This window comes from Cyrtonyx montezumae, unplaced genomic scaffold (assembly GCF_038088225.1).
Source record: "Cyrtonyx montezumae isolate F1298 unplaced genomic scaffold, pur_monq_1.0 scaffold_21, whole genome shotgun sequence".
NCBI lineage: Eukaryota > Metazoa > Chordata > Aves > Galliformes > Odontophoridae > Cyrtonyx > Cyrtonyx montezumae.
The window spans coordinates 3425075-3453069 of NW_027071948.1; the positions used below are offsets into that span (position 1 = coordinate 3425075).

The 27995-nt window shown below is 40.5% G+C and overlaps 2 protein-coding genes across 14 annotated transcripts in view; both read left to right on the plus strand.

Annotated features, from left to right (window-relative positions):
• Positions 1 to 20439, plus strand: part of UBE4B (ubiquitination factor E4B) — a 35331-nt gene extending 14892 nt beyond the window's left edge. For all 4 annotated transcript variants that reach the window (XM_065738033.1, XM_065738034.1, XM_065738035.1 and 1 more), the window contains 21 exons: positions 2626 to 2767; positions 3100 to 3200; positions 3961 to 4075; positions 5436 to 5519; positions 7065 to 7121; positions 7460 to 7576; positions 7657 to 7755; positions 8304 to 8417; positions 8876 to 9074; positions 9222 to 9360; positions 10710 to 10809; positions 11255 to 11382; positions 11780 to 11878; positions 12748 to 12983; positions 13247 to 13373; positions 13669 to 13813; positions 14901 to 15035; positions 15384 to 15575; positions 17902 to 18076; positions 18547 to 18693; positions 19090 to 20439. In XM_065738033.1, the coding sequence (XP_065594105.1) occupies positions 2626 to 2767; positions 3100 to 3200; positions 3961 to 4075; positions 5436 to 5519; positions 7065 to 7121; positions 7460 to 7576; positions 7657 to 7755; positions 8304 to 8417; positions 8876 to 9074; positions 9222 to 9360; positions 10710 to 10809; positions 11255 to 11382; positions 11780 to 11878; positions 12748 to 12983; positions 13247 to 13373; positions 13669 to 13813; positions 14901 to 15035; positions 15384 to 15575; positions 17902 to 18076; positions 18547 to 18693; positions 19090 to 19151 (2713 nt within the window). In that variant the 3' untranslated portion in view covers positions 19152 to 20439. The remainder of the gene's footprint in view (positions 1 to 2625; positions 2768 to 3099; positions 3201 to 3960; positions 4076 to 5435; positions 5520 to 7064; positions 7122 to 7459; positions 7577 to 7656; positions 7756 to 8303; positions 8418 to 8875; positions 9075 to 9221; positions 9361 to 10709; positions 10810 to 11254; positions 11383 to 11779; positions 11879 to 12747; positions 12984 to 13246; positions 13374 to 13668; positions 13814 to 14900; positions 15036 to 15383; positions 15576 to 17901; positions 18077 to 18546; positions 18694 to 19089) is intronic.
• Positions 20440 to 21296: 857 nt separating this feature from the next.
• Positions 21297 to 27995, plus strand: part of KIF1B (kinesin family member 1B) — a 78159-nt gene continuing 71460 nt past the window's right edge. For all 10 annotated transcript variants that reach the window (XM_065738089.1, XM_065738095.1, XM_065738092.1 and 7 more), the window contains exons 1-2: positions 21297 to 21397; positions 27128 to 27312. In XM_065738089.1, the coding sequence (XP_065594161.1) occupies positions 27207 to 27312 (106 nt within the window). In that variant the 5' untranslated portion in view covers positions 21297 to 21397; positions 27128 to 27206. The remainder of the gene's footprint in view (positions 21398 to 27127; positions 27313 to 27995) is intronic.

Here is a 27995-nt window from a genome sequence, read left to right on the forward strand (position 1 = left end):
TTAGAGTTGAACTCCTCATTGACTGTGAGTAGGAGGAGTACTATTTTACCCATGGTTGTAATTTTAAAACCATGTACATCATCGTGTATATTCTCCTTTCAAAAACTGGAACATGAGGACATTAGTTAAAATGTAATGGAAAAAAGCCAGCTGATGCAAGGGGAGTTGTTCTGCTGTGGATTGCTTGACAGCTGAGGTCTATTCTCTTGTCTGGTAAAGAAAACACACCTGAAAGTTGGAGCCCCTCGGGACTGGGACTGTTTGTGGTGGGCAGCAGGGTGTTTTGCTGTAAAACAGGGGCTTGGGAAGTCATAGAGCAAAAGCCTTCCACTTGTGTGACTGAGACAGATGGGAGCAGGCTGAGTTCAGCTTGTTGCTCCATACCTAGTAGTTCAGTATGGAGGCTAGCCAGATGATTCTGCAAAAATAACACAACCTGCAGAACACTGGACGTGCCAAGGAAAACAAAGCTGTTGGAATTGTGAACACGGGGTAGGATCTTCTCTAGTTTTACATCCACAGTGATCCTACAATGCCTTGGCTCATACAGAGTGTTCTTCTATTAGATCTGAGGTTTTGGTGTGGAAAAAAGGGCAGCCCTCCTTCAAGACAGCTTGTCATAGCTGAGTGATTTGTGTACTTTGTTGATGAAAATTTTTCTTTCTTTCTTTTCTCTTGAAAATCTGATGCTTATCATCTTCATCACATGCACTAAAACTTGTGAAGAAGTGCCTGTTTCTTTTGGATCGACTCAAATTGGAGAAGGGTGATCTGTTTTATGCAAAACCATGTATTTCAGGAAACTATGAAAAATGATACTTCTGTAGTCTTGCTAGTAGTGATTGTCCTAAAAGACTTAGTAATCTTGATAATCTTTCTCCCACCAGCATTTGTCCTGTGACATGTTGGGACACTGCAAGTAAAATCAGTTAACTAGAATGCCTCCTGCTGGCATCTCCTTCATCTAATTTCAGAAGGGAGAATTTGGTAACAGAGGTTTATGCTTTATTTATTTGTCTTTCACCACTGTTTTTTTTAATTCTCAACAATGTTAGTTAGCTGTTTTATCTTAATGTTTATATTGGATTGAGTTGCACAGCCTTTGGTAAGGACTTCTGAGGCTGCTATGCTTCTGGAATCTTGGTTTCTTTATTGTGTCCCGACATTCTACAGACATCAATAAGTTGTTATGAAGTTATGCTATGAACACAGTGACAGTGCAATTATGCAACAACTTGCAGTCTGAAAATAGCAAGGCATTCAGTATGTGCGTGGAGGATGTGTGAGCTCTGCGTTGGAATAATTTCAGTTACTGCTGCAGTGAAATCATTAACAGAATGACTAATTATAGTAATAGTAGTTTTAATATAAATTGGTATTCTTAAAAGTAGAACTTAAAAGCAAATGTGAGAAGTCAGGTCTAAAAGAAGCAATAGAAAACAGAGGTATGATTTCATGGTAACCCAGTACTACCCCATCAGAGGTATGTCTTACAAGAGTTAGTGTTAATTGCATAACTGAAAGCAAAGTATCTCTGCAAAAGAAGCTTGCTACTGGAATTTATTTGTTAGTGTGCTCAGCTGCCAAATGCTTATCAGGTAATAATCTTTGTATGAATTATTAGTTGGACCATAAAGCTTGTGCAATAGTCTTGCACAGCTTGATTATTATAACGTAAATTATTTTACAGCATACAGGAAGTTACAGTTTGTAGTCTAAACATGTTTTTTAAAAGCTGAATTTAAGGAGTAATACTGTAATTTTCTCAATTTAAGTTTTTGGACTTGTAAAGGGGATCTCATTTAAATCCCCCATGATTTTGCACCAGTATCCTTCACTGAGGATCAGTAGTAGGACATTCACATGATTTTCTCTTTATGGGTTTAGTTTCATGTTTAAAAATTGCTGTTTTAGTCTTTTTCCCCTGTAGCTGTGCTGCTTACCAACATGGCATGTCTTACTGTAATAAGGGAATCAAAATGAACGGAGTTGAAATTAAGTAATCTCAAATGTGAAAATGATAAATGAAGCAGTTGCTTGGATACAATGCCTCCTGGTTTTGATTCTCCTTGGAATACATAATGTGATGATCTGTAGCCCTCATGTGTAAGCCAAGGTCACATCTCTGCGGTGGGAGGGTTATACTTTCATTTGGCAAGTTTGAGAGTTGGTGGAAGTTCGTAACTTCTTGAATGTTATAGACAGAGACTGTAGGAACTGTGCAGAGGTCGTGTCATTGCATGGAAGTGTTGTGATGTTCTGGGGTTTATATAAATGTTGATGTCAAGTATGACATAAAGGCTGTTCACTTCCAGTGTTGCGATGTGATGAAAAGAGTGATTGATTCCCATTAAGTTTTTACACCTTATTGTCCACTCTGATACCTTATTTATTTCACAGAGTCATGTTGCAGTGCAGCTGACTTTTTTTTGGACAGCCTGAAAGGGAAAGCTCTTCCTAGATCACAGAAATGGTCTTAATTGTTGAGAAGGATGTGTCTGTTGGAATGGAGCATTCAGAGAATCGGCAAGTGGTCAGGAGCTCATGAGTTGCTTGGTTGTGCAGCACTGAAGAGCTGGACCTTACACTCTGTTTCTTTTTTTTTGTGTGTGTGTGTTTTTAAAGTATGGGAGGCTCTGGCAGCTCAAGTGTTTGCGATTCCTGCAGTGACCACTTCACCATTGAAAACTGTAAGGAGACAGAGATGCTGAACTACCTCATTGAGTGTTTTGACCGGGTTGGAATAGAGGAGAGAAAAGCACCAAAGGTATATTTAAGAACGTCATATGTTTTACATATCTAAAACAAGCAGTGCTATGAGTTACCCTTCCTCTTTGGATCTGCTGCATTTTATTGGCATTTATTCCACCTAAAGCATATTCCTGTGAGAGCAGCTCCTTACAAGGCTTCTGTGTTGCCCTATAAGCTTTTGCTTGTAGGGGAAAAGAAACGTACAACTCTTTGTGTAAGGTCTGAAAGATTTTTAGCTGTAATTCTGCTAATCTTAGATTGCATATTCATACTGCACAAATAGAGAAATGGATCATATTTCCTGTTTTGTCTCTGAATTTTGTGTTAAAGTGACTTTAATTTTATCAGATGTGTAGCCAGCCAACAGTGAGTCAGCTACTGAGCAACATACGATCGCAGTGCATTTCACATGCTGCTTTGGTGCTACAGGGATCCTTAACACAGCCAAGGTAAATACAGCTGATGTTGAACAGGAAAGTTAGATTGTTCTCTTTTGGGATTTTAATTTTATTTTTTTCTTCTGAAGATTAGGTAAGAAAACTTAAGATCAGTTTTTGGAGCAGGATGTGTATATGTGGCAGGAATCATTGCTTTACCACTGGATAATGTTCTCACTAATACCTTGTTGGAGAGAAGTTTAAGTAACTCCAGATTTGTTTTCAAACGCTTCTATTATCTTGAAAGCTGCACCGGTTATTCTTTGTGCTGTGAGACTAGTTTTGTGTGTATGTGAACCAGTGTTGATACTGGAGTAAGTTTTATGTATGTAGTAAAGAGCAAAAGATACTTCTTCAGAAACGTGGGGAGCAGTTAAAAGCAATGACTACGTTAATTCAGGGGAGACTAACATTAGGTTCTTTAATGCTAGTCCAACAACAAAAGATGTTTTTCTTTCACTAGTTGAGCTTAACAAAGGGTTCTTTCATGAGAGAGGAGTAAAGGGAGAACCAATTACTACACTGAAGCCGTTATTTTCTTCCAGCATCATTAAATGGAAGTGTGATGCTGGCAGCAGCATCTGCTTGAGAATAATCTCTGCACAAGTAACTGGAGAAGGCAAGGCTGGTTACTCCTGAAAGGAGCTGGTGTCCACATATTGATGTGTCCACATATTGATGATCTGCTTTCTGGCACATCTTTAAATGTGCTGACTTGGATGTTTTTCCTGCATATAATCAATAGCTTTGGATTTCTTTTGCACAAATAAAGGTCATTGCAGCAGCAGTCTTTGCTGGTACCATACATGCTGTGTAGGAATCTCCCATTCGGCTTCATCCAGGAACTGGTGAGAACAACTTACCAAGATGAAGAGGTGTTCAAACAGGTAAGACGTAAATTAAGAAAAAAAAAAAAGAAATAATTGTATTGTCAAGTGTTTAGTGTTTGATATGTACAAGGAATTGTAGGATCTTAACTATGTGCCATATCCAGGGGGTTTATTCTGCATTTCACAGTTCTAGACCTGTTATTTCAAGGGCTAACAAACTGTTAAGCAAGTAGTTTGCTTATTAACTCATTTATTATGTTAAGAAAAGATTGACTTTTGCTGTTTTGTGATTCTAGTTATTAAAAATGTATTTGTAAACAAGCAGCATGCACTTATGTAAATGTTGAAGCGTGCTAACTCAGGGGATATCTGCACATAGTACTGATCTACATTACAGGGTTGATCTTGAGTTTTCATCTTTGTTTTAATACAAAAAAAATATGCAAGCCAGCGCACCAGTAATTATTTATATTTATTTATTTTTAATATCTTGCAGTCTTCACGATTCTTTGCAACTTCAGTGGTTTGTATCTGAGGTGCTAAGAAAGTTTTATAAACAGTAGGCTGCAAAACCTTTTCCAGAGGAAAAGACTGAAAAGCATTAGCTTATTCTGTCTGTCAGGGTAATTCTCTGAAATAATAAAAATTTGGAATTGATTCATCTAATAACTAAGACACAAAATTAACACACTTCTAGCTCATATAATGTTAAAAATTAAAAAATGTCAGAAAGGTTGTAATAATCTTTCATTACTAGTACTATGCAACTTATCCATAAAGACACAGGGAGACTTCTAGAATATTATTTGATTTCTCACATTTTGAAAAAATACATATCTAATAAAAGGTTATTCTCTTTTTGTGAGGGAGCAGTTGTCAGAGCAGTGTGATTGGCACTTAAGGCTGGCTGTCATTAATTTTGTTTACTAAGTTCCTGCCACGTCACTTCCTCTCATTCCAAGCTGTAGTAATGGATTGTTATCTTTACTCTTGCCACAATTAAAATTTCCCAACACAAAACCATCTTGTTGCACGACGTGAAAATTCATGCAGTGTGGTTTCCCCAAGCGTATAGGCAAGTTGGTCATTAACCAGGAGGGCTGCCAAACCATTGGAGACCTCCATGGTGCTTCTATGTGTTTCTGTGCATAATAAACATGCAATTTAGGGATCGTAGTTCAGAGCTTTTAGCAAAGCAGTTGGTTGAAAGATGTTTTTTTCTAGCATTGATACCCTAACTCATACAGGCATTGAAATGTCACTTGATGTAACTGATAGAAATTCAGAGAAAAGATCTTACTTGCAAGCACACCATGGAAAAAATTATTTGAAGAGTGAGCATGCATTTCATGCAGTTACTCAATCACTTCCTGTTGTAGAATTATTAATTTATTATTTTGTTTGTTTGTTTTCATAGATCTTTATCCCCATCCTGCAAGGCCTGGCTATAGCTTCCAAAGAGTGCTCCCTTGATAGTGACAATTTTAAGTACCCCCTAATGGTAAGGACTGTTCTTTTCTAGGAGTGTTTTTCTTAATGGTTACTGGTAACTTAGGGAAATTCTATATGAGATAATGTACTTCACCATTTTGGGGCTCCCTTTGGTTAATAAGAAACTCCATGCTGGAAGTTTAATGTGAAAGGAGATGGAATGCAGTAAATTTACAGCACAGCAGACTTTGTATAATGGGCTATTCAAATATTTATCTTAGTTGCTTTATGTAAAAGAAATGTATGGATTTCATCATGCATACTAGGTAAACACTGTGGTTGCTAAACTCCTGCAAATTTAAGACTGGGAAATAAGGAATAATATCTGCACCAATATTTGTTGGTCTTCCTTGTCTCTATGGCAAGTTAACATCTATTGCATTAAAACCAACATTGTATGGATTGATGGCTGTGTGCTGTAGGAAAACATTGTAATATTCCCTAGCTGGATAGTGTTGTTGCTTCTTTTAAGTGCATATTTTAATTCCTAGATCTTTCCCTCCTGCTGCTCTTATTGACAAAACAAATCTTTTGAACAGCGTTCTTGACCAGAAAAAAGCAAGCTAAATTTTTGACTAAACGAAGCTTTGTCAGCTAGCACCTTCAGATCTTAAGATCTCCAGTGAATCATGCCAAAAAAAAAAGGCTGTTCTTTGTATCTGGGGTTTCATTTGTATGTTGGGAGATAAACACAACTGGATGTGTGCTGGAAATCAAAGTGACTTAGGGACTGAAGTGCTTCTGCAAAAACAGCCATCTTTGCTTGTTCAGTTTTCCTGTTGTTCTGGTGTTTGCTTCTTAATCACTTAAATTGCAAATGCTGCAAACTTGTCACTCAGCAGAGTAAGGGCTATTTGAAAATGATGTTCAATTTTGATATCCTTTAGTTGCACGGTGTTCCTCAAAAGGATGGAATAGTAGTGACCATCTTGGTGTCATTGAAGTATGAGAACGTGTAACAGGAGAAGTGGGATATGTGAAAGCCTACAGTATTCTTGTGTTTTCAAAATTGTCTGTTATAACTGCTTTCTTTTTTCTGTGCTGCAGTGTAAAGTGAGTTAGAGATCTGGGATAGGATTCTTTGTTTCTGGCTACTGTGTTCATCTGACATTTTTCCACTCTGACTCAAAAGACAAAGGCCTTGCTGTATGTATAGTACAATTGCTCTATTTATTATTGTTACTGACTTTTATGTGGCAGTTCAGGAGTCCAGCAAAGACATTGTTATGTTCTGATCAAGCAAATAATTTGCACAGCTAATTATGAAACAAGTGCAATAACTTATTATCGTGTGAGACGTTAGCTTTTTTGAGACAGATGGAAACTTTTTGGAACAGATGTAAAAACTAAGTTAGGGGAGCAGGGTGTGCTCTAGCTTTTTTTTGGACCTCTTCACCATTTGTAGAAGATGGAATTTTTTCCACTGGTTAAGGGAAAAAGGTTTGATTTTTTTGTTTTTTTGTTTTTCCAGGAGTTTATTATGTTCAGCTTGTTATTTGCAGACAGGTTACTTAAGAATTATACACAAGTAATGTTTCTTGCAATTTTCTTCCAGGCACTATGTGAACTTTGTGAAATCAAGTTTGGGAAAACACACCCCATGTGTGGTTTGGTAAGTGTATCCAAACTGATTCTTCGAAGTAAAACTTTGTTGATTTATGTGTTCTGCATTGACAATGTTCTTTATAACTAAAGAAGAGCTACTGTAATAGCTAATGCTTAACAGTAGTTTAATCTTCATAAATGAGAATCCTTTTTCCTGGAGAATGTTGAAAAACAGTTACAAAAGTGACTTTGATTTCTGAAATACTGGAGTGTTTCTCTTTAGCTAACAGCATGACTAAATTTTGAAGAGTGTGTTGTAGAACACTGAAGGGTGACAGTTCAGGTAAAGGAATATGGCTGACACGACAGCTTTGTGATCAGTTTGCTATTTCTCCTATTTCCTAGGTTGTCTCTTTGCCCTTGTGGCTGCCTAAATCTTTAAGCACAGGTGCAGGAAGAGAGCTACAGAGACTTTCCTATCTTGGAGCCTTCTTCAGTCTCTCTGTCTTTGCTGAAGATGATGTAAGTGTTCCAGAAGGATGCTGACAGTATGTTTTGTTCTTGGTGTTTTATATGTTCACCAATATTCATTCCACTTTCAGAACAAAGTTGTTGAAAAGTACTTCTCAGGACCTGCCATCACTCTTGAAAACACCCGAGTTGTTAGCCAGTCCTTGCAGCATTACCTGGAGCTAGCAAGGGTAAGTGTCCTTGTATTTAAAGAAGTATAAAAAGTTTGTGTAATAAACAAAGTTTATTAAACATAATTAATTTATAGTTTAATTAATTTTGTTTGTCAAGTTTATTTTTTGTTTGTCATAACAAAAAATAATAAAATTGTCTAAAAAAATCTAGATTTTGTACTAAATAATAAATCTTCCAGGATATGCCTGAAGGTAATTAGGTAAAAAGGTTGGTGAGTGCTGTAAGCCTTTTTCTGAGGTATAAGCCAGTTCAGACTGTATCAGAACACTTAACTTGTGGATTGGAATTAATGATAACGGATGGGTTAAAAAATAAACCAGTGAATTACTGTATCACTTGTTTGTGTTGCACTAGTATTTGCATATGCATCTTTTATGTGACTATTGTCATAGCTAATGTATCCGTATAATCCTGACAAACAAGATCATAGCAGTAGTTGTTGAGGGTGGAATTTGTAGGACATAAAAATATAGAAAAACAGAACAGAAAGCAGAAATGTGATGAAGTATATGTGACCTAACGGAACCTTTACTTGAAATTGCAGCAAGAGCTGTTCAAGATTCTGCATAGTATTTTACTGAATGGTGAAACTCGAGAAGCAGCTCTCAGTTACATGGCAGCTGTTGTCAATGCCAACATGAAAAAGGCACAAATGCAGGTAAATAGAGAACACTTTCTGTGTGATTTATTGATCTAGTGGATGGATAGATAACATTAGATGCTTCAGTGGTGATTCTTGAATGGTATACAGAAGAGTTTTGATTTTTGTGCTGCGATGAGCAGGTCAAGCCATCAGTCATCTCTTCAAGTATGTTTCCCATTTCTGAAATTATTCTGTGGTATCTACTTGATCAATTTGTGTTATGATTTTAGGACTGACTTGTGCTGATGTTAATGAGTATGACTGTTTGAGTATGAATCATAGAGAAAGATAATTCATTAAGTGACTAAATGACCTTGCAGTTGTCAGGAGGGCTTCCTTACAGATCCAAATTCTTCCTTGCTTCTTTTTCTGGAACTTTATGCTTTGTTTGTGTTGAATACTGTTAAAGCTACAGAAAATATATTTGTACTTCTAAGCTTAAATCTTTAACTGTTTACTTTCTTACTCCACAGACAGATGATCGTTTGGTGTCTACAGATGGCTTTATGCTCAACTTCCTATGGGTACTGCAGCAACTAAGTATGAAGATCAAGCTGGAAACAGTTGATCCCATGTACATATTTCATCCCAGGTGTCGTATCGACCTCCCAACAGATGAGACAAGAGTGAAAGCAACAATGGAGGATGTTACAGCCTGGATTGCTGAGCTTTGTGAGTAGTGTGTTAATAGAGCTCTATTAATACTGTCTGCTCATGCTTGTTTTAAGAAAGTTGAGTTCAAGATCTTCCCCTTCCTGAAGGCAGTTCAAGCTTTTAATTTATTCACCTGCACTGTTGATTTGTTTCCTTGTTTTGTAGACAGGGATCCGTCTCCATTTTCTGATCCGAAATTCCCAACAGAATGTTTCTTCTTAACCCTGCATGCCCATCATCTCTCCATCCTGCCAAGCTGCCGTCGGTACATACGCAGACTGCGAGCCATCAGGGAGCTCAACAGGTTAGGAGCTTCCACTGCTGTTCCAGCAGTGTCTTATTGTCACCACAGTGGCAGGTCCTGCAGACTTGATGCAAATTAGAATGACAATTTGAGTAAAGCTGTTGCTGAGTAGAGATCTTAACTGTTTGCTTATCTGATGCTTTTGACAGTTACAGATTTTGCTTAAATTAAGAGACTGTGGCTTGCATCAGGAATTCAACTAATAGTGACAGGGAAGTTATTATTTACCCAAGGCTGCTCAAACTGGTGAGAAGACCATTCTGTTTAAGATGATTGAATTGATCTTTAGAGCACGTTAGAATTTATGACACAACTTTGCTTATAATCTGGGGTGTGGTTGATGGGTGTGTAGTTCATCAGAGCTCTTCAGTGTAGCTGTGCAATTCCGTGAAAATTTACATATTTGATAAATGAATGCAGGTAGATAATGTACAGTTCTGGAAACAATACCATATTAGCTGTACTTCTGCAGTGTGTGCTGTCCCAGAAGATGCACATGGTGTTCCCACGGCTTCTGGGGGAGGGAGGGACTGATTGTGTGGTTTGTACAAAGGCTTCAGCAGTGAATTCTCCGTGCTGCCCATGTACCTGTATTTTAGCACATGGTTTGCCAGTTTCCAGATTGTAAATAGAAGTTAAGATGTTGACAGGAAGACACTGCTGTTTTCCATTTCTCTTTGGCACAGAGCCAAACAGACTTTCCTATTTGCTCAACCTCGAAGAATACTCTGTTAAAATTAGAACAGATTTTTGGATCATCAGTATTTTCCATTGTTTATAATTGTGCTCACTGCGTTTTGGTAAATGTTCCTTGGCAGTGATACCATGTGTTCATCACAGGATTTTTGGACTGCATTCGTAGTGATTTCATTTTTTGATTTAAAAGCACACTCGGGCCAAGAACTTGAGAAGCTGCAGAAAGCAGGGCAGGAAGAGTCAGTGTACTTTAAAGAAAAAATATTTTCAAATAAACAAGCGGAGTTATTTGTAAATAAGCTGCACATTTGGCTTGAAAAAGAAATTACTTCTTTTCTTTATTTAGAGTTGTTGAAAATGCTGCCTATGCAGCAGTCTCCATGTAGTGCTGCAGTGTTGAAGAGCTCTTGAAGGCATGTATGTTGGAGCTAGTTATATGGGATATTTGAATCCACACTGTGCAGATGTTCTATCTGCATTTGCAAAAGCAATTTATTTGTCATGTGATGAAGAGTAACTTCTATGAAGATAATTAGTTTTTTTCCCCACTTTTCTCAATCTTTCCTCCCTCTTTAGCAGATAAGTAGATTTAATGCTTTCCAGATGGCAATACCCCTCTGTCATTGTAACCAAACATTGCATATGGTTTTCAGGACTGTTGAAGATCTGAAAAACAATGAAAGTCAATGGAAGGATTCCCCTCTGGCTACCAGACATAGAGAGATGCTGAAACGTTGCAAGACACAGCTTAAGGTTTGTGAGTGGTTTGGGTCACAACTAAATGTCTTTGTTAAACTGTCTGTATGTTTGTTTTTCCTGAATGTTTAAGTGCAGCTTCCTATTGAAGCTTCTTGAAAGTGATACTTTTAATTATGAACTATATGAGCTTGTTATAGTGTACTGTGATTGCATTTATTTGGGTGTGATGCTATATAACATTAATTGTGACTTAAAAAAGCAATTAAAAAAAGAATGCCAAGATTAACTCAGCAAGTATTCCTGAGAAATAAGGCAATAATAAAATATTCAGGGGGTAGCTGTGTGCACTATCTCCAGCTGTCCATACAAAAGTTGGTGATAGAAATCTTGGCCTTTGTACACTTGCCATAATTCACAAGTTCTATGGTTACATAGAGAAGATTGGCCATCCTATTATGTTGCCCTGCCCTGGATTAGCTTTTGTTTGCATCTTCTGCAGAAATTGGTGAGGTGCAAGGCTTGTGCAGATGCTGGTTTACTGGATGAGAACTTTCTCAGGAGATGTCTGAATTTCTATGGCATGGTGATTCAACTGATGCTTCGCATTCTTGACCCTGCCTATCCCAAGTGAGCATCGGGATTGTCCGTGTGCATTGTATCAAAGATAGTTCAGGATATGGTGGATTGTTTACTCAATTTAGCTACTTTACTTGAACTGTTCTGCTATTATTTTTTTTAGTGTTTGTTATTATGTAAATGATGCTTTGATTATTTTTGTCAGTGGCATACACTCTCACACAGAATATGTCTTATTTGTAGTTTAAGGTTTGGCTGGGGGGTGTGGGGTGTTGGGGAGGCAGCCCACAGATGTGGTTAGTAGATCTGCAGCACTGCTATTGACTTTCTAAAAAAATCTATCACATATTTTATAATGTTTTTTTTTTAATAGGACAGACAGCTCATATTGCTTTGTAATTAGCCCTGGTTTTTCACTGTCCTTTCTGTTTTATCTTTTATTCTGCAGCATAAAATTGCCTTTAACACTTGAAGTTCCGAAGGTATTTGCAGCATTGCCGGAGTTCTATGTCGAAGATGTTGCTGAATTTTTATTTTTTATAGTACAGTGAGTAAAAGTTATTTCTAAAGGAAGTTTGTTCTACCCTTCAGCTGTGGCAGGGAGTATCCACATAAATAAATTAGGGTGTGGAAGTAGTTTGCTAGCTATACTGCAGTTGTCATGCTTTTTAATAACTTGTAAGATTATGGTGTTGGCACGAATTATTGCAGATACAGTGCCTAGCTGACCTCCTTTTAACCTAAATTATTCCATTCTATCAATCTGACTTCTTCTCTGGGAAGGAAGCTGAGGAATTTTCTGTCTTGGTTTTCCCCTGAAGAATTTTCTTAATGATTTCGATCTTGAGATGTTTCAATTTCATGATAGAGTTAATAATCACTAGAATATTTAAAAAGAAAAAAAAAAGCTGTGGCTTAAGTGGTACAAAATTGCCTTTATTACACATCTACTGGGATTAATGCATTTGTTTAATTTTAGCTGTTCAGACAGGCATGGATGCTATTCAGATGTAATCCTGGCATTCTGAAGCTGATTACTTTCTTCCTGAAAACATACCTTAAAATTCAGACTACAGTGGTGCGTGAGGAAGAGATGAGTGGTTGCTTTTGCTTTCCTGGGGTGCTGCTGTAGTGATACTCCATGGTAAATTTGCTGTTATGTGCAACAGAGGATGTGGTAGTGTTTCAGAAGAGAATGTTTGGAACTGGGGCCAAAATCCAGCTGCTAGTGGACAGCTGGCATGACTTCTTGGAAGAGTAGTAGTGTAGTTTCTATAGAAAGGCAGGAAATAATGATAAGATGACTTAAGCTTTCCCTGTTGTTAATGAGATAACTGAAAGTGTACAGTATATTTGCTGTTTGGAATACAGGGCTGGGTTTTTTTCATTTTGTTTTCCTCATCTCCACCTTTTCAGATATGCTCCTCAGGTGCTTTATGAGCCCTGTACTCAGGACATAGTGATGTTCCTTGTTGTGATGCTGTGCAACCAGAACTACATCCGAAATCCTTATTTAGTAGCCAAGCTGGTGGAGGTGATGTTCATGACCAATCCAGCTGTTCAGCCCCGAACACAGAAGTTCTTTGAAATGATTGAGAACCATCCTCTCTCCACTAAATTGTTAGTCCCGTCCTTAATGAAATTTTACACAGGTAAGCACTTCACCAATGTGAATGTACAGAAAGCAGTAAGGATTGTGAGGCTAAAGCTGTACTAATCGTTGAGGCAGTGCTCCTGGAAGTAGATGTTAAGGTGGAAATTTCTGAACAGAATTTCTCTCTTAAAGCTTGGTGTTTGGAGATCATCACATTGGAAACAGTAGGAGAAAGAGGTAGTGAGTTGCAGGATAGTCGTGGTGGGAAGCTTATTTTCAGTTCTAGAATCTTCTGGTTTAGGGTTTGGTTTTCTTTTTCAGATGTTGAACATACTGGAGCAACTAGTGAATTCTATGACAAGTTTACGATCCGCTACCACATCAGCACCATTTTCAAAAGCCTCTGGCAGAATATAGCTCACCATGGTACATTTATGGAAGAGTTCAAGTGAGTAAGAAATTGTGTATTCTGCTGATTACTGTCATGCAAACTGCTGAGGAGGCTGCTCCATTGGGCATGGGTGATGCTGCTTTCCATTGTGTTCTAAATGACAGCACTTCCACTAGAACTGGTGTTTCTAAACACTGAGCTCTGGACACCACAGTCAACTTGGCCTGGGGAGTGGGGTCATTGTTCAGAACACGTGCAGCAGAATACAGTGCAGCAGGTGTGCTGCTGGGATTGCAGTTTGCTCTGCACACCTGTCTACTCTGCAGTGATAACTGTGTTTCAATGTTTTCAGCTCTGGGAAGCAGTTTGTTCGCTACATCAACATGCTGATAAATGACACAACTTTCTTGCTGGATGAGAGTCTGGAATCCCTAAAACGTATCCATGAAGTGCAAGAGGAGATGAAGAATAAAGAACAATGGGACCTGCTGCCCAGGGTGAACAGAGCTATTTTTCAAAGTGCCTTTTGCTTATTTTTATTTTTTTATTACAAGACCATTAGTTTTTTCGGGGTTTTGTTTTGTTTTTAATGAAAGACAGTACCAAAGAGCTGCTTGTAAGAACCAGTTCTCAATGCTTTTTCTTGCTGCCAGTGTGACTGTGGTCACTTCGGATGACACTCTGCAAAAAAAAACCCAAAACATCCTTGTGTGTAGTTTATGCTGTGGCTAGCAAACAGTGTTATGTATATGAAGTGGGAATAGGATAAGGTTCTAAATTGATGTGCACTTGAAAACCTACATGGAAAAATTAACAGTCTTTTCGAAGGAGGTCTCAGAAGTTGCTCACAAGTTGAATTGACTTCAAGAAAATGATGCTTTTATTTTGTTAATGCAGTGATCCTGTGTAGCTTTGTCACAGACTGTTAAAGCACTGCAGCTCAGACTTTAGTCTGATTAAACAAGAATTGTTTGTTGACTCACCGATGTCAGGTATTTCTATTTTAAAGTTATTGGTTTAAAAGATGTAAAGATCTTATTTGTTGAATTTGTTCTGGTTTGTTCTTGTGAAGCCTTTGTTCCTGCTGATGTCTGCTAGTGAGGTAGAGCCATTACTGTAGTGACAAAAGGAGCTGGTACATAATCTACAGGTTGTTCCAGAGCTATGTGTTTACTTACAGTGGTACGTAATCTAGGAAGAACTTTACTTGGCTCAGATTTCAAACTGCTCTTCAAGTATTGGCATATGGATGGAAAGGAAACGAAAACCAATTTTTAGTTGTGAGAATTGGTTCTGGAGTGTAAACAGACTTACACAACCTGGACTTCTGTAATACCACTGGTATTCATTTTTTAGTGTTGCAGAATTCTGAAGAATTAGTGCAGCCTTTTCTCTAGTAATAGGTAACAAAAATAAGCTGTGTCTCAAGTTAAAAATATGTCACATTGATTTAAATTGCAGTGTGTACTTCTGCCTGCTTAGATCATGTTAGCAATGTGGCTATTAGGGTTTGATTTTTGATCGGTGATGAGGAAGGAAATTCTATGAACTTAACCTTGTAACCACTGCACACTTATTTTCTAGGATCAGCAGCAGGCTCGGCAGTCACAGCTAGCTCAGGATGAGCGTGTCTCTCGTTCATATCTTGCCCTGGCAACAGAAACTGTTGATATGTTTCATATCCTTACCAAACAGGTTCAAAAGCCTTTTCTCAGACCTGTAAGTCCTACTCTCAGATTTAACTTGGTTCCTAGCTTCTCTAATAGTTCTTCTCTTGAATAATGTCTTGGAAATGTTCGGTGACCCTTTGTCTCCCTTCTCCTCTTTGAACTCTGTTGAATTCTGGTTGCTCTTGAAGTTATGTAGTTATTACTTGAATCACTGAGGTGGTGTGATCCTTCTAGAAAGGAACTGTATGCATCTTTTTTTTTTTTTTACCCTTTGTGCAAGTCTACAAAATGATAGTTATATTGGTTAATAATTCTTGATCACGTTGTATACAAATCTGATGATAATCTGTGTTATTACTGCCCTTGTGCTATGCTCTGTTTTACTTTGCTCTTGTAGGAACTTGGACCACGATTGGCTGCCATGTTGAACTTTAACTTGCAGCAACTATGTGGCCCGAAGTGCCGTGACCTAAAAGTTGAAAACCCTGAGAAATACGGGTTTGAACCAAAGAAGCTGTTGGACCAGCTGACTGATATTTATCTACAGCTGGATTGTGCTCGTTTTGCTAAAGCGATTGCTGACGATCAGGTGAGCTCCCAAAAGATGAGGGGGAATGGGTGACAGTACTGTGCACAGTCAGGGCTTTGCAGAATAATCTAGAATAGAGCTTCATTTTACTTGCGTGCTGCCACCATACGTGCCATCGTATGTGTTGACAATTTATTTTCTTTACAAATCATCTCTGTTCCATATTCTCTCTGCTCTTGGTAGATCAGTATATTTCCAAAGGGTTTTGAAAACATACAGAACCACAAACTTCCATAGCACTTCACACAGGAAATTTCCTGAGCATGAGTTGTTTATTAGCTACAGCCCTATTGTAAAGCAGCAGAAGTACCCAGTCTTGATTTTGCAGGTGGGAAAAATGAAGTGTTTGAGTTCTGACTCCCCCCTCTGCTTCCTCATGAAGAACACACGTAAAGGTAGAGCTGATGCTGAGCATGAGAGCCTTTTTTAGCAATCCAGAATTCATTCATAGATTGTTTCCAAATTGTATACCTACTTTTGATGAAGAACCACTTGATTAGGTAAGTGCAGGGATTGACTAGTTTCTTCGAAACTATCAATGACAGGAAATGTTGAGGAAACATGCAAACAGTTAACTGCTATTGGCATTTAAAATTTAATAAATAGATACTTGAAATACATAAATTTAATAAATAGATGCTAGAAACTTCTTGACTGTGGCACTGTCTCTCAGAAGTATTTTGATGTGTCTCCCATTTTGAGTCATAGCAGGAATCTGGAATCATTGATGATTCCATGATATTGCCAGAGTAATCCCAGATATCTGCCATTCTGGGATATTGCCAGAGTTCAGTTCTCTGTGAGCTAGTGAAGAGTTTGGGGGGGCACCACGTGTCCTAAGTAGTGGATGGTATTTCTTGTAGCCAGATAGTGTTATCTTCTTTCCCAAAGGAAGTAGAAACCTGTGAGTCCCATTGTGTTACTCTTTGTCATCTAACTCAGCCTTGTGCTGAGGATGACTGTGCTGCAGTGAGAATAACAATTTTTGCTAAAAGAATGTTGTCTAGGCTGTTAAAAGGTGATCAAAACAAGGCATCGTGGAGTTAAAAGCAAGTGGTGCTGTAGAACATAAGCAATGTTCGAGACCCTGCCTGGTTGTTTTTTTAATTATTTAGTTAGATGAAGGCAGTGTTTGTTTCAGTTGAAAGCACAGGATATGCAGTTGTTTCTCTGTATTTTGTATTACATAGCTATGAAGTTGTGAGCAGCAGGCAGTTCCTGCAGAGTGCTTGCAGGATGCTCACATGCTGCACCAGTTGGCAGGCAAGTAAGGAGCTGTCTTACTAGTTTGGCAGCAGGGTTGTTTTTGATGTTAGGAGGAGCTGGTGCTTTTTTTTTAAGTATTGCATTGTACATTAATATCAGAGAACTTGAGAGATCGTCAGAATCTAGCAAACTGCATGGTATCAGTTAGCTTGCAACTTAGCATATTTGTTGTAAGGTGTACTTCACTTTTCAGTTATGCTGTGAATGGGCTTTATAACCCAATTTTTAGCCATTGTTTTCAAGCTGTTTTAAGTTGAGGCTTGATTTTTTTTTCTTCCAAATATGTGAATGTAAATCAAGTGATACAGAGCCATGCCTTTACCAGTGCATCTCAATTGAGTTGTTTCCTACCATGTGGAACAGAAGAATATCAACCACAATGGGAGATTTAAACGCAGTGCTTCTGCTCTGTGTGACAGACAGCTCCAGGGTCTGAATTTGTTTTTGAGAGTAATAAACATATGAGAAAGGTCACCTTGTAGTACTCCTTGAATGTTAAATCCTGAAAACTGTTGCATCAGTCTCATGACTGTGGTATTCTCTTAACAGCCAGGATGAAGTGGGATGTTAATGAGCCTGAAGATCCACAAGAGGTGCTGAGAGGTTATTTCTGCTGATGTAAAGAGCAGATCTTTCGCTGCCTTCATGTACAATGGTTGGAGATGTAGGGGTTAAAAAAAACTTTTATGCAATATTTTTTGCCAAGATTGGTGAGATAAAGAATGTGGCAAGACAAATATTTAATCTGAGGAGCTGTTCTAATAATTACAGTCAGCCTCTCTGAGTGCTTCAACCATTTTGATTAGTTGGTATTGTCTTCTGTATTTTTCGTACCAAACAGTTCTACAGTGATGAGCAGCACAAAAGCACAAGTGTAACCCGAAGTTGCTATTTTTGTCCTAGATGAAGCTCTGTACACTCTGTACACTATGTCTCACATAATGTTGAGGTTTTATTGATCCCTTCTTCTGAAGTTTTAAAAAAGCATTAAGAGGTCTGTAGAATTTTTGCGGCATCTTAGGATACTGCAGCTCAGCAAAGTTTTATGCTTTGCTTGTAGAGGTCCTACAGCAAAGAGCTCTTTGAGGAGGTCATATCAAAGATGAGAAAGGCTGGAATCAAGTCAACCATAGCAATAGAAAAATTCAAACTGCTGGCAGAGAAAGTGGAAGAGATTGTTGCCAAGAATGCCCGTGCAGAAATCGATTACAGTGATGCTCCGGATGAATTCAGAGGCAAGTTGATATTTCCAAATACTGAATTGTTAGGTCAAGACAGATTTGTTTTGTTATTTTGTTTCTAAGTATGGTTTTGTGTTAGTAGACTGTGTGTTCATGGAGACTTACATCCTCCATTTCAATTAAATTAACACATTAAGAGAGACAAAGGGTGGTTTTTGTTTTTTTCCTTGGAATTGCATTGTCCAGTCCAAGCCTTGTCTTTGCTGCATGTACTTCAGAACAATAAGGAAAAACAGAAAAATCTGAAATATGGTGAAAATGGCTCGTGTTAACCTTGATACCATTTTTTCCCTTTCTGTATTGGTGCTAAAGCTGCTCATTTTAACTTGCTGCTGCTTTTACCTGCTTTCTGTAACTTCAGCAGTATAGCTGATTGGAGACTCTGAATGTCACTTCTGTGCAGTAGATCTCTGCTCAGGTGAAGGTTTCATCTGTTGTTTTCAATTTGATGATTGCGTCCTCAGATCCACTCATGGACACTCTGATGACTGATCCTGTGAGGCTGCCATCTGGAACTATTATGGACAGGTCAATCATCCTGAGGCATCTGTTGAATTCTTCCACTGATCCTTTCAATCGTCAGACACTGACAGAAAATATGCTGGAACCAGGTATCCTTGCTTCTAAATTAGTGATGGACCTGTTGTTGCAGAGGAGGAAACGTGTGTGCATTTTCTGTGCCATATATTTGAGAGATAGCATTGAGGCCTCAGTAGAACTAAGAGTTATTTAATCTCAGCTTATGTGGAATATTTAATTCCTTGTTTTTCCTTTTTCTGAAAACAAAATTGAGTCACCCCTGACTCCATAATGGATATTGTTATGATAGGTAAACGAGTAATTAATTTACTTAGTGCTGTGCAGAAAATCCCTTGACAGAAGGAAATAGTAGTAGGTGTTCCTGAATGGGTTTCTAGAAAATGACTTGCTATTAGTCACAAGAAACAGCGTTACTAAATAATCAAACTGCTGAGTTAATTATTTTTTCCTCTTCTTTACCTTATTAGTGCCAGAACTTAAAGAGCAAATCCAAGCCTGGATGAGGGACAAGCAGAACGCTGACCATTAGGAGTTCCCTTGCAGTGCACGCCAATACCAGTGGGAGGAGCAAGGCGTGGGCTGTTTGCTGGCAGCGGGGCAGTTACACTTGGAAAGCTGCTGATGGGATTAGCACGCCCACTGGCACTAACTTGCTCTAGCGACCAGAAGCATGTGGACGAGAAGAAAAGCAGCTTAAATCTTGTACATATATTTAAGTGATAATGATGGTCAATAACACGGAGGACAAATTAGGAAGTTGCATATGTTACAAAACTGTCCTTCAGTATGTCACGTTTTGGAGTTTTTACAGCTGAATTATTTTAGCAAAGATGAATGGATCAGGGCAGCATCCCTTCAACCTTATTTTTTACAGCCGGATATCCGTTAATTTGATTGTGGTTAGAACCTTGGACATTTTGCTGCTAAAATAACTTTTTCCTCTTTCCCTCCCTTCTTCCTCTTCCAACTATCAGACCTGCACTGCTGTCTTTTTTTTTTAATGCAGAAAAAAATCCCTGTGAAGAAACAAAACCATCCCCCTGCCCTCAAAAGAATATACTCTGTGCGATAACTGTGCCTGCAACGAAGTGTTAATCTTGGGATCGTATTTTTATATTATGCATTTTCATATATTTGTTTTTTTTTTAATTGGTGTTAGAAGACATGAAGATTTCCAAAATTTCCAATTTCCAAAAGGCAAAGATTTGACACGTGAATTTTAAGTTGTGTTACCTGAGATGTCCTGCTATGCTGATCAAGATGTTCTGGTAGTTTTGAAAGGCCTCGATACTGAGATACATTACAACAGCTGCCAAGAATTAGATGCTTGGGTGGATCCTTATGAGGATGTCAGTGACTTTTAAACAAAGAAAATCCATTATTTTAACGCTGCAGATATATTATATGCTAAGTGACAGTTCTGAGCCATTAGAGCTTGTCTGCAGAGGGCAGATCCTTTTATTCTAAGGCTGCATTTTGGGGGCAGGGGCCGTTTTTTATGTTGCTTACCAGTTTGTATCCATGGCTTGGCCTTACCAAAGCAAAAAGGGTGCAGGAAATGTAGAATTACCTTTTTTCTTTTTCTTTCTTTTTTTTTTTTTTAAGAAAAGATATTAAAAACATCCACAAACATTTTTGTATTACTGCCCCCTGCTTACAATACTTGAATTTCCTTTTTAAAAGGATTTGAAACCACAGTGTTTTAAAGTTAAGTCTGTAAAAAAAAGGTTGTTTTTCTTTTACTTGTTTTTCGCTGTGTCCTCTGTTCAGTTCCTGACTCTTGAACTACAATAAATGATGATACACACTCGCAGAAAGTGTTTCCTTTGTCCTTTATTCCTTTGAGTCTGTGAGAGCAGCAAGAATATAAATGTTTAGGTGGCTTTCCTCATGCTTACTGATGTAATTTACCTTCTTCAACCAAACTGCAACCTTACAATAAGGTAAGGAGATTTCGTATCGAGAATAATGAGAATGTCCAAGATCAGTTGATTTATATTTACTTAGATCTGCAGAATCTGAGTAACTTGGAGCTGTTAATTGCTCATCACCCTCAGTACTGACCTGTGCAATCTCTGGAAATGGTTATCCCGGCCCGGGGCTGGCGGGCAGCCCGGAGGCCTCGCCCTGGGGCGGGGAGCGGCTCGGCGCCGGGAGCGCGCACAGCGGGCGGGGTCGGGGACGCGCCCTTGCGCCGCTCGCTACGGATGGAGGATCCCGCCCCGAGCTCTGATTGGTGCTGCGGCGGAAGAGCCGATCCCTCCATCCCGAGGCTCGGCGGAGGGATTGACTCATGGGGCGGGGCCTTCCAAAGAGGACTGGAATTCCTTAGCTGCGATTGGCGCGCGGTTGTGTCAGGCTGATGATTGGCAGCTAAGGGAGCGGGCGGGCGCTGGTTCTGCGCGCGGCGATTGGTGAACCAGAAGGCAGCGGGGGCAGCGGAGAGCGGCTATTGGCTGGCGGACATTTCACCCTCCCCCTCGAAGGCGGGGCTGTGCGCGGCGAGCCGCGGCGCTGTCAGTGTGGGAGAGGCGCGGTTGGGAGCGTGTTGCTGCCCCGTTTCTCTCCGCCGCGGCCTTTCTCTCTCCTCCCCCCCCTCTGTCCCCTCCCTCTCTCCCTTCCCGCTGTCTTCTTGCTCTCTCCTGGCGGGCGGGCCTCTCTGCGGAGGCGGCGGACTGTGATGGGGGTGGCCGCTTTCTTCCCTTTCCCCCGCCCCGCGCTCCGCTCCTCCGGCCGCAGCTGCTGACAGCGCCGGCGGCCCCGCACCGTCCTCAGGTGAGGGGGGGGGAGAATGGGGGGAGGTGCTGCTCGGGATGCGGGCGCGGCCCTTGTGCCGACCGCGGAGGGATGGATGGATGGATGGATGGATGGAGGGAGGGAGGGAGGGAGGGAGGGAGGGAGGGAGCGATGGATGATGGCGCTCCCAGCCCTCCGCCTTGTGCTCTGCCCCCGGCTGCAGCGCGGATCGAGGCGGCCATGTTGGGCTGCGGGCGCCCGGAGCCGCGGCGGTGCGGGCAGAGCCGGGGATCGAGCGGAGCGCGGCGTTGGCTGATGGCGGCTTTGCAGAATGGAGCGCTGAAACACCTCTGTGCTCTGCTTGTATTTCTTTTTGTTTCTTTTAACATTTAACATATCCGATTCTCAGAGCGTTGCCAGCTTCTGCACCGCTCTTTTATCTGGCGTCACTGCCTCGTAGCGAAGTGCCGGGGCAGCGGTTTGCGGTGCGTGAGTTCAGCAGATAACGTCAGGCTGTCAGCACTGCCCGCTCCTCAGCGGGGACCTAAATTTGGATCCCCTGCCGCCCCCCTGTTTCAAACCCCTGCTGCTCTCAGCAGCTGTTTTGCTCACTTTCCACGTATTAATCTCTGTGGCTGTTCCTTTCCTTTCTTTAGAGCTGACGTGTGGTTAAGTTACGCACGTAGGAAGCAATTTTTTTTTTGTATTTAAAAGTTGGTGCATTCTCTGGTAGGCATCTCGTGTTATTTCTCTCCAGGTACAACCCAGCAGCTGGCTGCTGAAAAAGAGCAGTACTTCTCTTATGTGGGAGCGTTGTTTTTGCAACCACTTTGGACTGATTATAAACGTACTTGAAGATGTAAATAAAATGTTGACCCTTAAGATCCCTATTTTGCTTGTAACAATTTCAGAAAAGAGCCATATCTTCTCTGTTTTGCCATGAATTGGATTGTCAGAACTTGAGACTGCACCCAGGGCTCCGATGAACGGCTTGTTTATGTTTGGGTGGAGGCCCCAGTGGAGTTGCAGGTGCCTTGAGATCTCAAGTGGTGATTGACCAACGTGGTTGTGTTTGGCAGTGTGAACAGCTGAAAGCAGATGAGGGATCTAGATGATTTGTTTAATGATACGTTTTAATAATAAAACCTTGGTGCGTGTCTTATAGGACGTAGTGGGTGGTGGATATCATTTAGTAATAGTCGGGTGTAAAATTAACGTGTAGGCTTTGCTTTTGTGCTGACAGAGCTCCCCAAGTGCGTGGGTACTGCCAGTGGTGTATTGCATCAAGCACTCCTATACAGCTCCTTGATCCTTGGTTGGATTCACACAGAGCAAACACTGAAAGCCACACAAACTGGTAGATCCTTTTCCAGATGTACAGTGATTCATTCCAGCATGAGCAGCGTCCTTCTAAGCCTGGGAGGAATGTATGAAAGACAGCTTCATTTTCTGAAGATGGTTCTTCTGAATGTGTCCCACGGGCTGTGTTACACATCTTCCTGTACTTTGCTGGAAGTTGTACCTCCTGTTACTTCTCTTAGGTGGTGTTCTGTAGTATTCAGGGGGAAATGTGAGCCTTGGAAGACCACTTGCAGTTTATTTCTAGCAACTGTGATGCTGCGCAGTGTGGCCTTGTTTTGCCTTGTTGTGTAATTCTGTGTGATGAAGGCCTTTATAAAAAATTAAGACCAGTTAGTAAACTTGAAAACGAAAAAAATGGATTTATAGGTGGTCTTGGGGCTAGGTGTCTTAGTAATTGAAACTGAACCTTGTGTAGTGGGGTGTTCTTCTGAGCATCAGAAATGCATGGGCATCTGCAAGCAGGCATTGTGCTTCCACTGTCAGAAGGGGTAGAACTGTGAGTGCGACAAAAGTGAACGTGTTAGAGGAGTGTGAAAGAGGGTTAGAACCTTCAGGAGTCTACCAGTGGTTTTTGTGCTTTAGCTCGTGGTGTTGGTTTTGTGACCTGCTCCACACTCCTTCACAGCTGCTTGGAACAAGGCTGTCATTTAGCTGATGTGTGTGGAGCCTCTGGTGATGTGCTCCTCATGTTTTCTTGCTGTGGATGTGGTGTTTACTCATGGGATTAGTTCCCCATATTTTCGGTGTGCGGTTTGTTGGGAGTGCTGATTTTTGTGGGTTGAAATGTCACCACAATCAGGTTGCTTCAGGCTATCTGAGGGGACATTTCACTTCCACAATCAGCATGTTCTCTGGCTGACAACAAGAGTGGGGATAGCACTTAGTGAAAGTACTGCTGCTGGGGAGGGTTTTCCTGGTGCTGACCTATGTATGCTGCTCTGGCACTGCCATCCCATTCCTCTCACTCAGCCCGTGCTAGAGAATCCTGTTTTGATACCACCCCTAACTGATCTGTCTCTGCTTCTGGTAGTCTGAAGAGTTAAAAAAGCAGAAGGGGAAGCTTTTGATTCAACACTGTGCAGATCTAGCCTAATGTATTTATATTTTAAGCTCCTTTTCTGTTGTTCGTTGAGTATTTTTGAAGATGTAGAAGAGGAGAGGCCCAAGATGGCTATTGTGCAAGACAAAGGATTTGCACAGAAAGCCTCCAGGTCAGTCAGCTGCTTATCATGCAGCAGGATGCGTTCCTGGAGCTGCACTTTCCCTCTGCTGCCAGGCACTTTGGAAGGCAGTTCTGGCAGCGAATGCTGTTGGAGGTAACCAGCATTGCATGGCCTTGTATCACCAGGAGCTTTGTTTTCCGTAACGTGTTCTGCTGTGTGTAAGAATAAAGCACCCAACTGCATCTTTTGCTGTTGCTTACTCCTGCGAGATGGGTGATGGGATAGCATTTAGATATGTAAAGTTATGCCTTCCACTGAGATATTTTTATATGCCATCTTATTTACAATCTTAGTTCTTTTTTTTGCAGAGCTGTTAAATTGGTGATGTCCCAAAGGTATTTCCTATGGATACAGCTCCTCTAAATCCCCAATTTCTGCTTTAGCCATTTGTCTCTGAACCAGGCATTTACCAGCAGCACTTTCAGTTGTGAATTGTTGTAATACCAGCTGCAGTTTCAGTTGTGATTCATGACCAGTTTGGTTGTGAATCTTTCCTGTTTAAAAGCAGCTGGCTGCAGCTCTTAGTGGGACATCTCTGGGAGCAGGAGCACTGAGCCATGCTTCTGAGGCACACACAGCTTTCTGAAGAGCAGATGATTCTTTCACTCCATCACGTTTTCCAGCTTCTATGCATGCTGGTTATCTGTAGAGACAGATGTACTCAAAGAGGTATTTCTGTGAAGGAGTAACATGAAAAACTTTGGATGTGGGACTATTCAGTATGAAGGGAAAATCCTCACGTTTCATAAGTGCATAAATGTAAGAACACATTGGATTGTTTTCACATCTCCTCATTGTTGTCCTCACTTCCATTCATTGGTCTTTGTCATGGTTTTCATGTCAGTGTTGGTAGGTGGGGGAAAGGAGGGTGAGAACCACCAGGTCTGTGTCAGTGGCATTTCCAGTCTAAGCCCTGAGAAATTAGTCACCAGTTTTCGGTTGTCCTGTGGTGCACCACACCCTATGGAAATTCTGCAGCCTCATTTATTTCTGTAGTCTGGCAAGGTAAACCCCTGAGCTTGAGGTTGGTTGTAGCACTAGGAATGTGGCACTAATGGGGATTTTGCATTTGATAGAATTCTTGATTGATTTATTTTTATAAGCAGATCGTTGAGTTGGCCGTGTGTGGCAGTGTTCCTGTGCTCTAGCAGCAATTTTCAGGGTCGGTTGAATAATGCCACCTGGATGAGCTGTATCCAGATTAGCCCGTTGCTTAGCTTTCCCAAGGACACAGGTACTTACACAAGGGTCAAATTAGGAAGAGAGAGCATCATTTCCACTTGGTAGATAATCAGGAGAAGGTGATAAGGAAGGTGCAATCTTGACACACACACTTTGTGATACTTAGATCTGTGGTTGTTTCACAGAGGTTCCTTTAAACTTTGCAAATGATGCTAATTGATTCCCAGTGCCTCTTTGCTGTAGTCTGTGTTTAAGTTTGTAGTGCAGCTTCATCTGTTGTTAATGCAGAACAGTAATACCTGACTGTGTCTGGCTCAGATCTAGTCATTGTACCAGTTTGCTGTATCACTGCAGCATCATTGAAATTCTGTTGGTTTGTTCCTACGGGTGTTCTGAGCTTTGTAGTCTGCTGAGATACCTCCAGTACCTGCTGGAGCAAGGAGTGCTTGCTGCTGCTGCTTCTGCTTGGTGGAGTAATTTAATTTCCGTCTTCACCATGTGATGGCATTAATGGAGTAAGGCAGTTTTATTAAAGTCTTGTCCTGTGTGAAGATGGCATCGTTTGAACTGAGCACTTACCTATACTGGCTGGAGAGCTGCAGAGCTGAAAAGCTTCTGCTTTTGATGTGCTAGTGTGCTTTGTGATCTTGTAGCATTGTGATTATATGAATGTTTCTTTGGATGTCTGGAGTACATCTAACCATGAAGTGGGCTTTCAGGTTTTCAAGACCTTGAATGCTGATTGGTGCAAAGTCTGTGTTAACTCTGGTTTGGGTTAGAGATGTCTCTGTTGAGTAAGACCAGATTTATCTGGTCCCTCAATCCTTTCTTCAGCAGTGGCCGTGGCAGATCTTCAGAATATGTGGGTAAACTAACTGCATTGTCATGGCTTCTCAACACAGCCTTCCAGGTTCCAGGCTGTGGCATGGAGACTTTCCTAGCCACGATGGTGGCTTTGTTTATTTTTTATAGATGGCATCTTTTTGGAGTGTACCTTAGTGCTTCTTGAGCCTTAAACTTCAGTACTGACAGTATCTCGTGGCACTAAGTCAGACTTCTCAATGGTATACCACACGGGAAACTTTCTTCTAATGGGAAGGGTTGTTTGGGTGCGAGGCAATTATTATCTCTACACTGCAGTACTGTATCAGATGGACATGCCTTGAGGTTGGGGTTGTGGGTATGATGAATAGTTTGCTACCTGCTGAAGTGCTCCATCACTGAGATGTGGCAGGTAGCAATTGAACAAGTGCTTTGATCGTGAATGAAGATGATCTCAATGGTAAATGCTTGTGGAAGACACAGATAGTAATATTTACCTGAAGGCAATCATTTTTCATTCCTCCTCATCCGTATAAAACAGTCCTTTAATCACTAGATATACAAGCAGTTAATGAGTTCTTGTTGGTTTGTTTTTTTTTCCTGTGGGAAAAGGGATTTCCCAGGAGTGCAAAGGGCTCTTTAAGGTTGATAGCTGCACCCTTTTGTCTGGATTGGGGTGTACTGAGAGTCAGCGTGGGACGTCTCATCACACTTGTGTCACTTTTACTCATATTGCGAATGCTTTGTGGCAGCAAGAGTTGTCAGCTAGGGAACATAGATATGTAGTAGATGGCAGCTAGCTCATTCTGAAATCTAAGCAGCTGTATCTTTACTGCTAAAATTATCTTTGTTAGGTTAAGCCGAACACGTGTTGCAACCAGATCTTCTTTTTGGTATTAGCACCCCTTCTTTCTGGGAAGAAAACCAAGTAATGAAAACAAATCTGCTTGTGTGCTTTGGAAGAGTTGCCTTGGATGATGGACTAACTATTGAACAGGGTGACAGTATACAGGTGTTGTTCAGTGTATTTCCAGTTATGGCTTTGAAATAGCAGCTTGTTTCTTGGGAAGGATGTTTGCAGGGAGGAGTTAAAGTCAAACAGTTTTGTACAAGCCCTTTTTTTTTGTCAGCATAGTGAATGCAGGAGTTGTAAATAACCATATTACTTTTTTCTTTTTAGAAAACGCCAGCAAGAAGGTAAACCTGAAGGATTCTGACCTCTATCACATAATATCTCAACTGCACAACAAGCAGCCACAATGTCGGGGGCTTCTGTGAAGGTGGCTGTTCGGGTCCGGCCCTTCAACTCTCGAGAAACCAGCAAAGAATCCAAATGTATCATCCAGATGCAAGGCAATTCAACCAGTAAGTTGATGTAATCACAGAGAGGAGTCTCTCTCCCTATTCCTTCTCCTTGCTTAATCCTCTTCTTCTTATCAGACTAAACTCATTAGTGTGTACTTTACAGCTTCTAGAATTACTGTCTTGGTGAACCACCATTTCTTCTGGGACTCTTACAAACTAAACTATTTCAGAATCAAACTGGGAAGCTTAAATCACAAGTTTGATGCTGTTGCTTATGAAGAGTTGTGAATTCTGCAGAAAGATTAGGATTCCCAAGTGAAAACCTCTTCATCATCTTCACTGTGTTGGAATGACAGATGTAGAGAGATGTTACAGACCATTGTATCATAATTCTTGTGGTAGGACTTCTGCCCGGGTCTGGTGCTTCCCTTCCTGGTGTGCATATTTGGCAATCTGTGCTTGTGTCAAGGAGAAAATGCTGTTAAGTTTTAAGCTTTCCAGTCTAGATGGCAAAATAACAGACTTAATTTCTAACAAATTAGAAGTGGTAAGATTATTAAATTGTTATCCTGGGTCAGATTTGGAGGATAATAGCCATCTTGGGGTAACTGAACGTGGGCACACCTTTTTTTTTGTGCGCTTCAGAAGGTCAAGGCAGTATTGATAGCATTTTCTGCAGTGTCATGTGTAGACAAAGCTCTACCTATAAACAACTCTTTACAGTATTTTTTATTGTCAAGTAA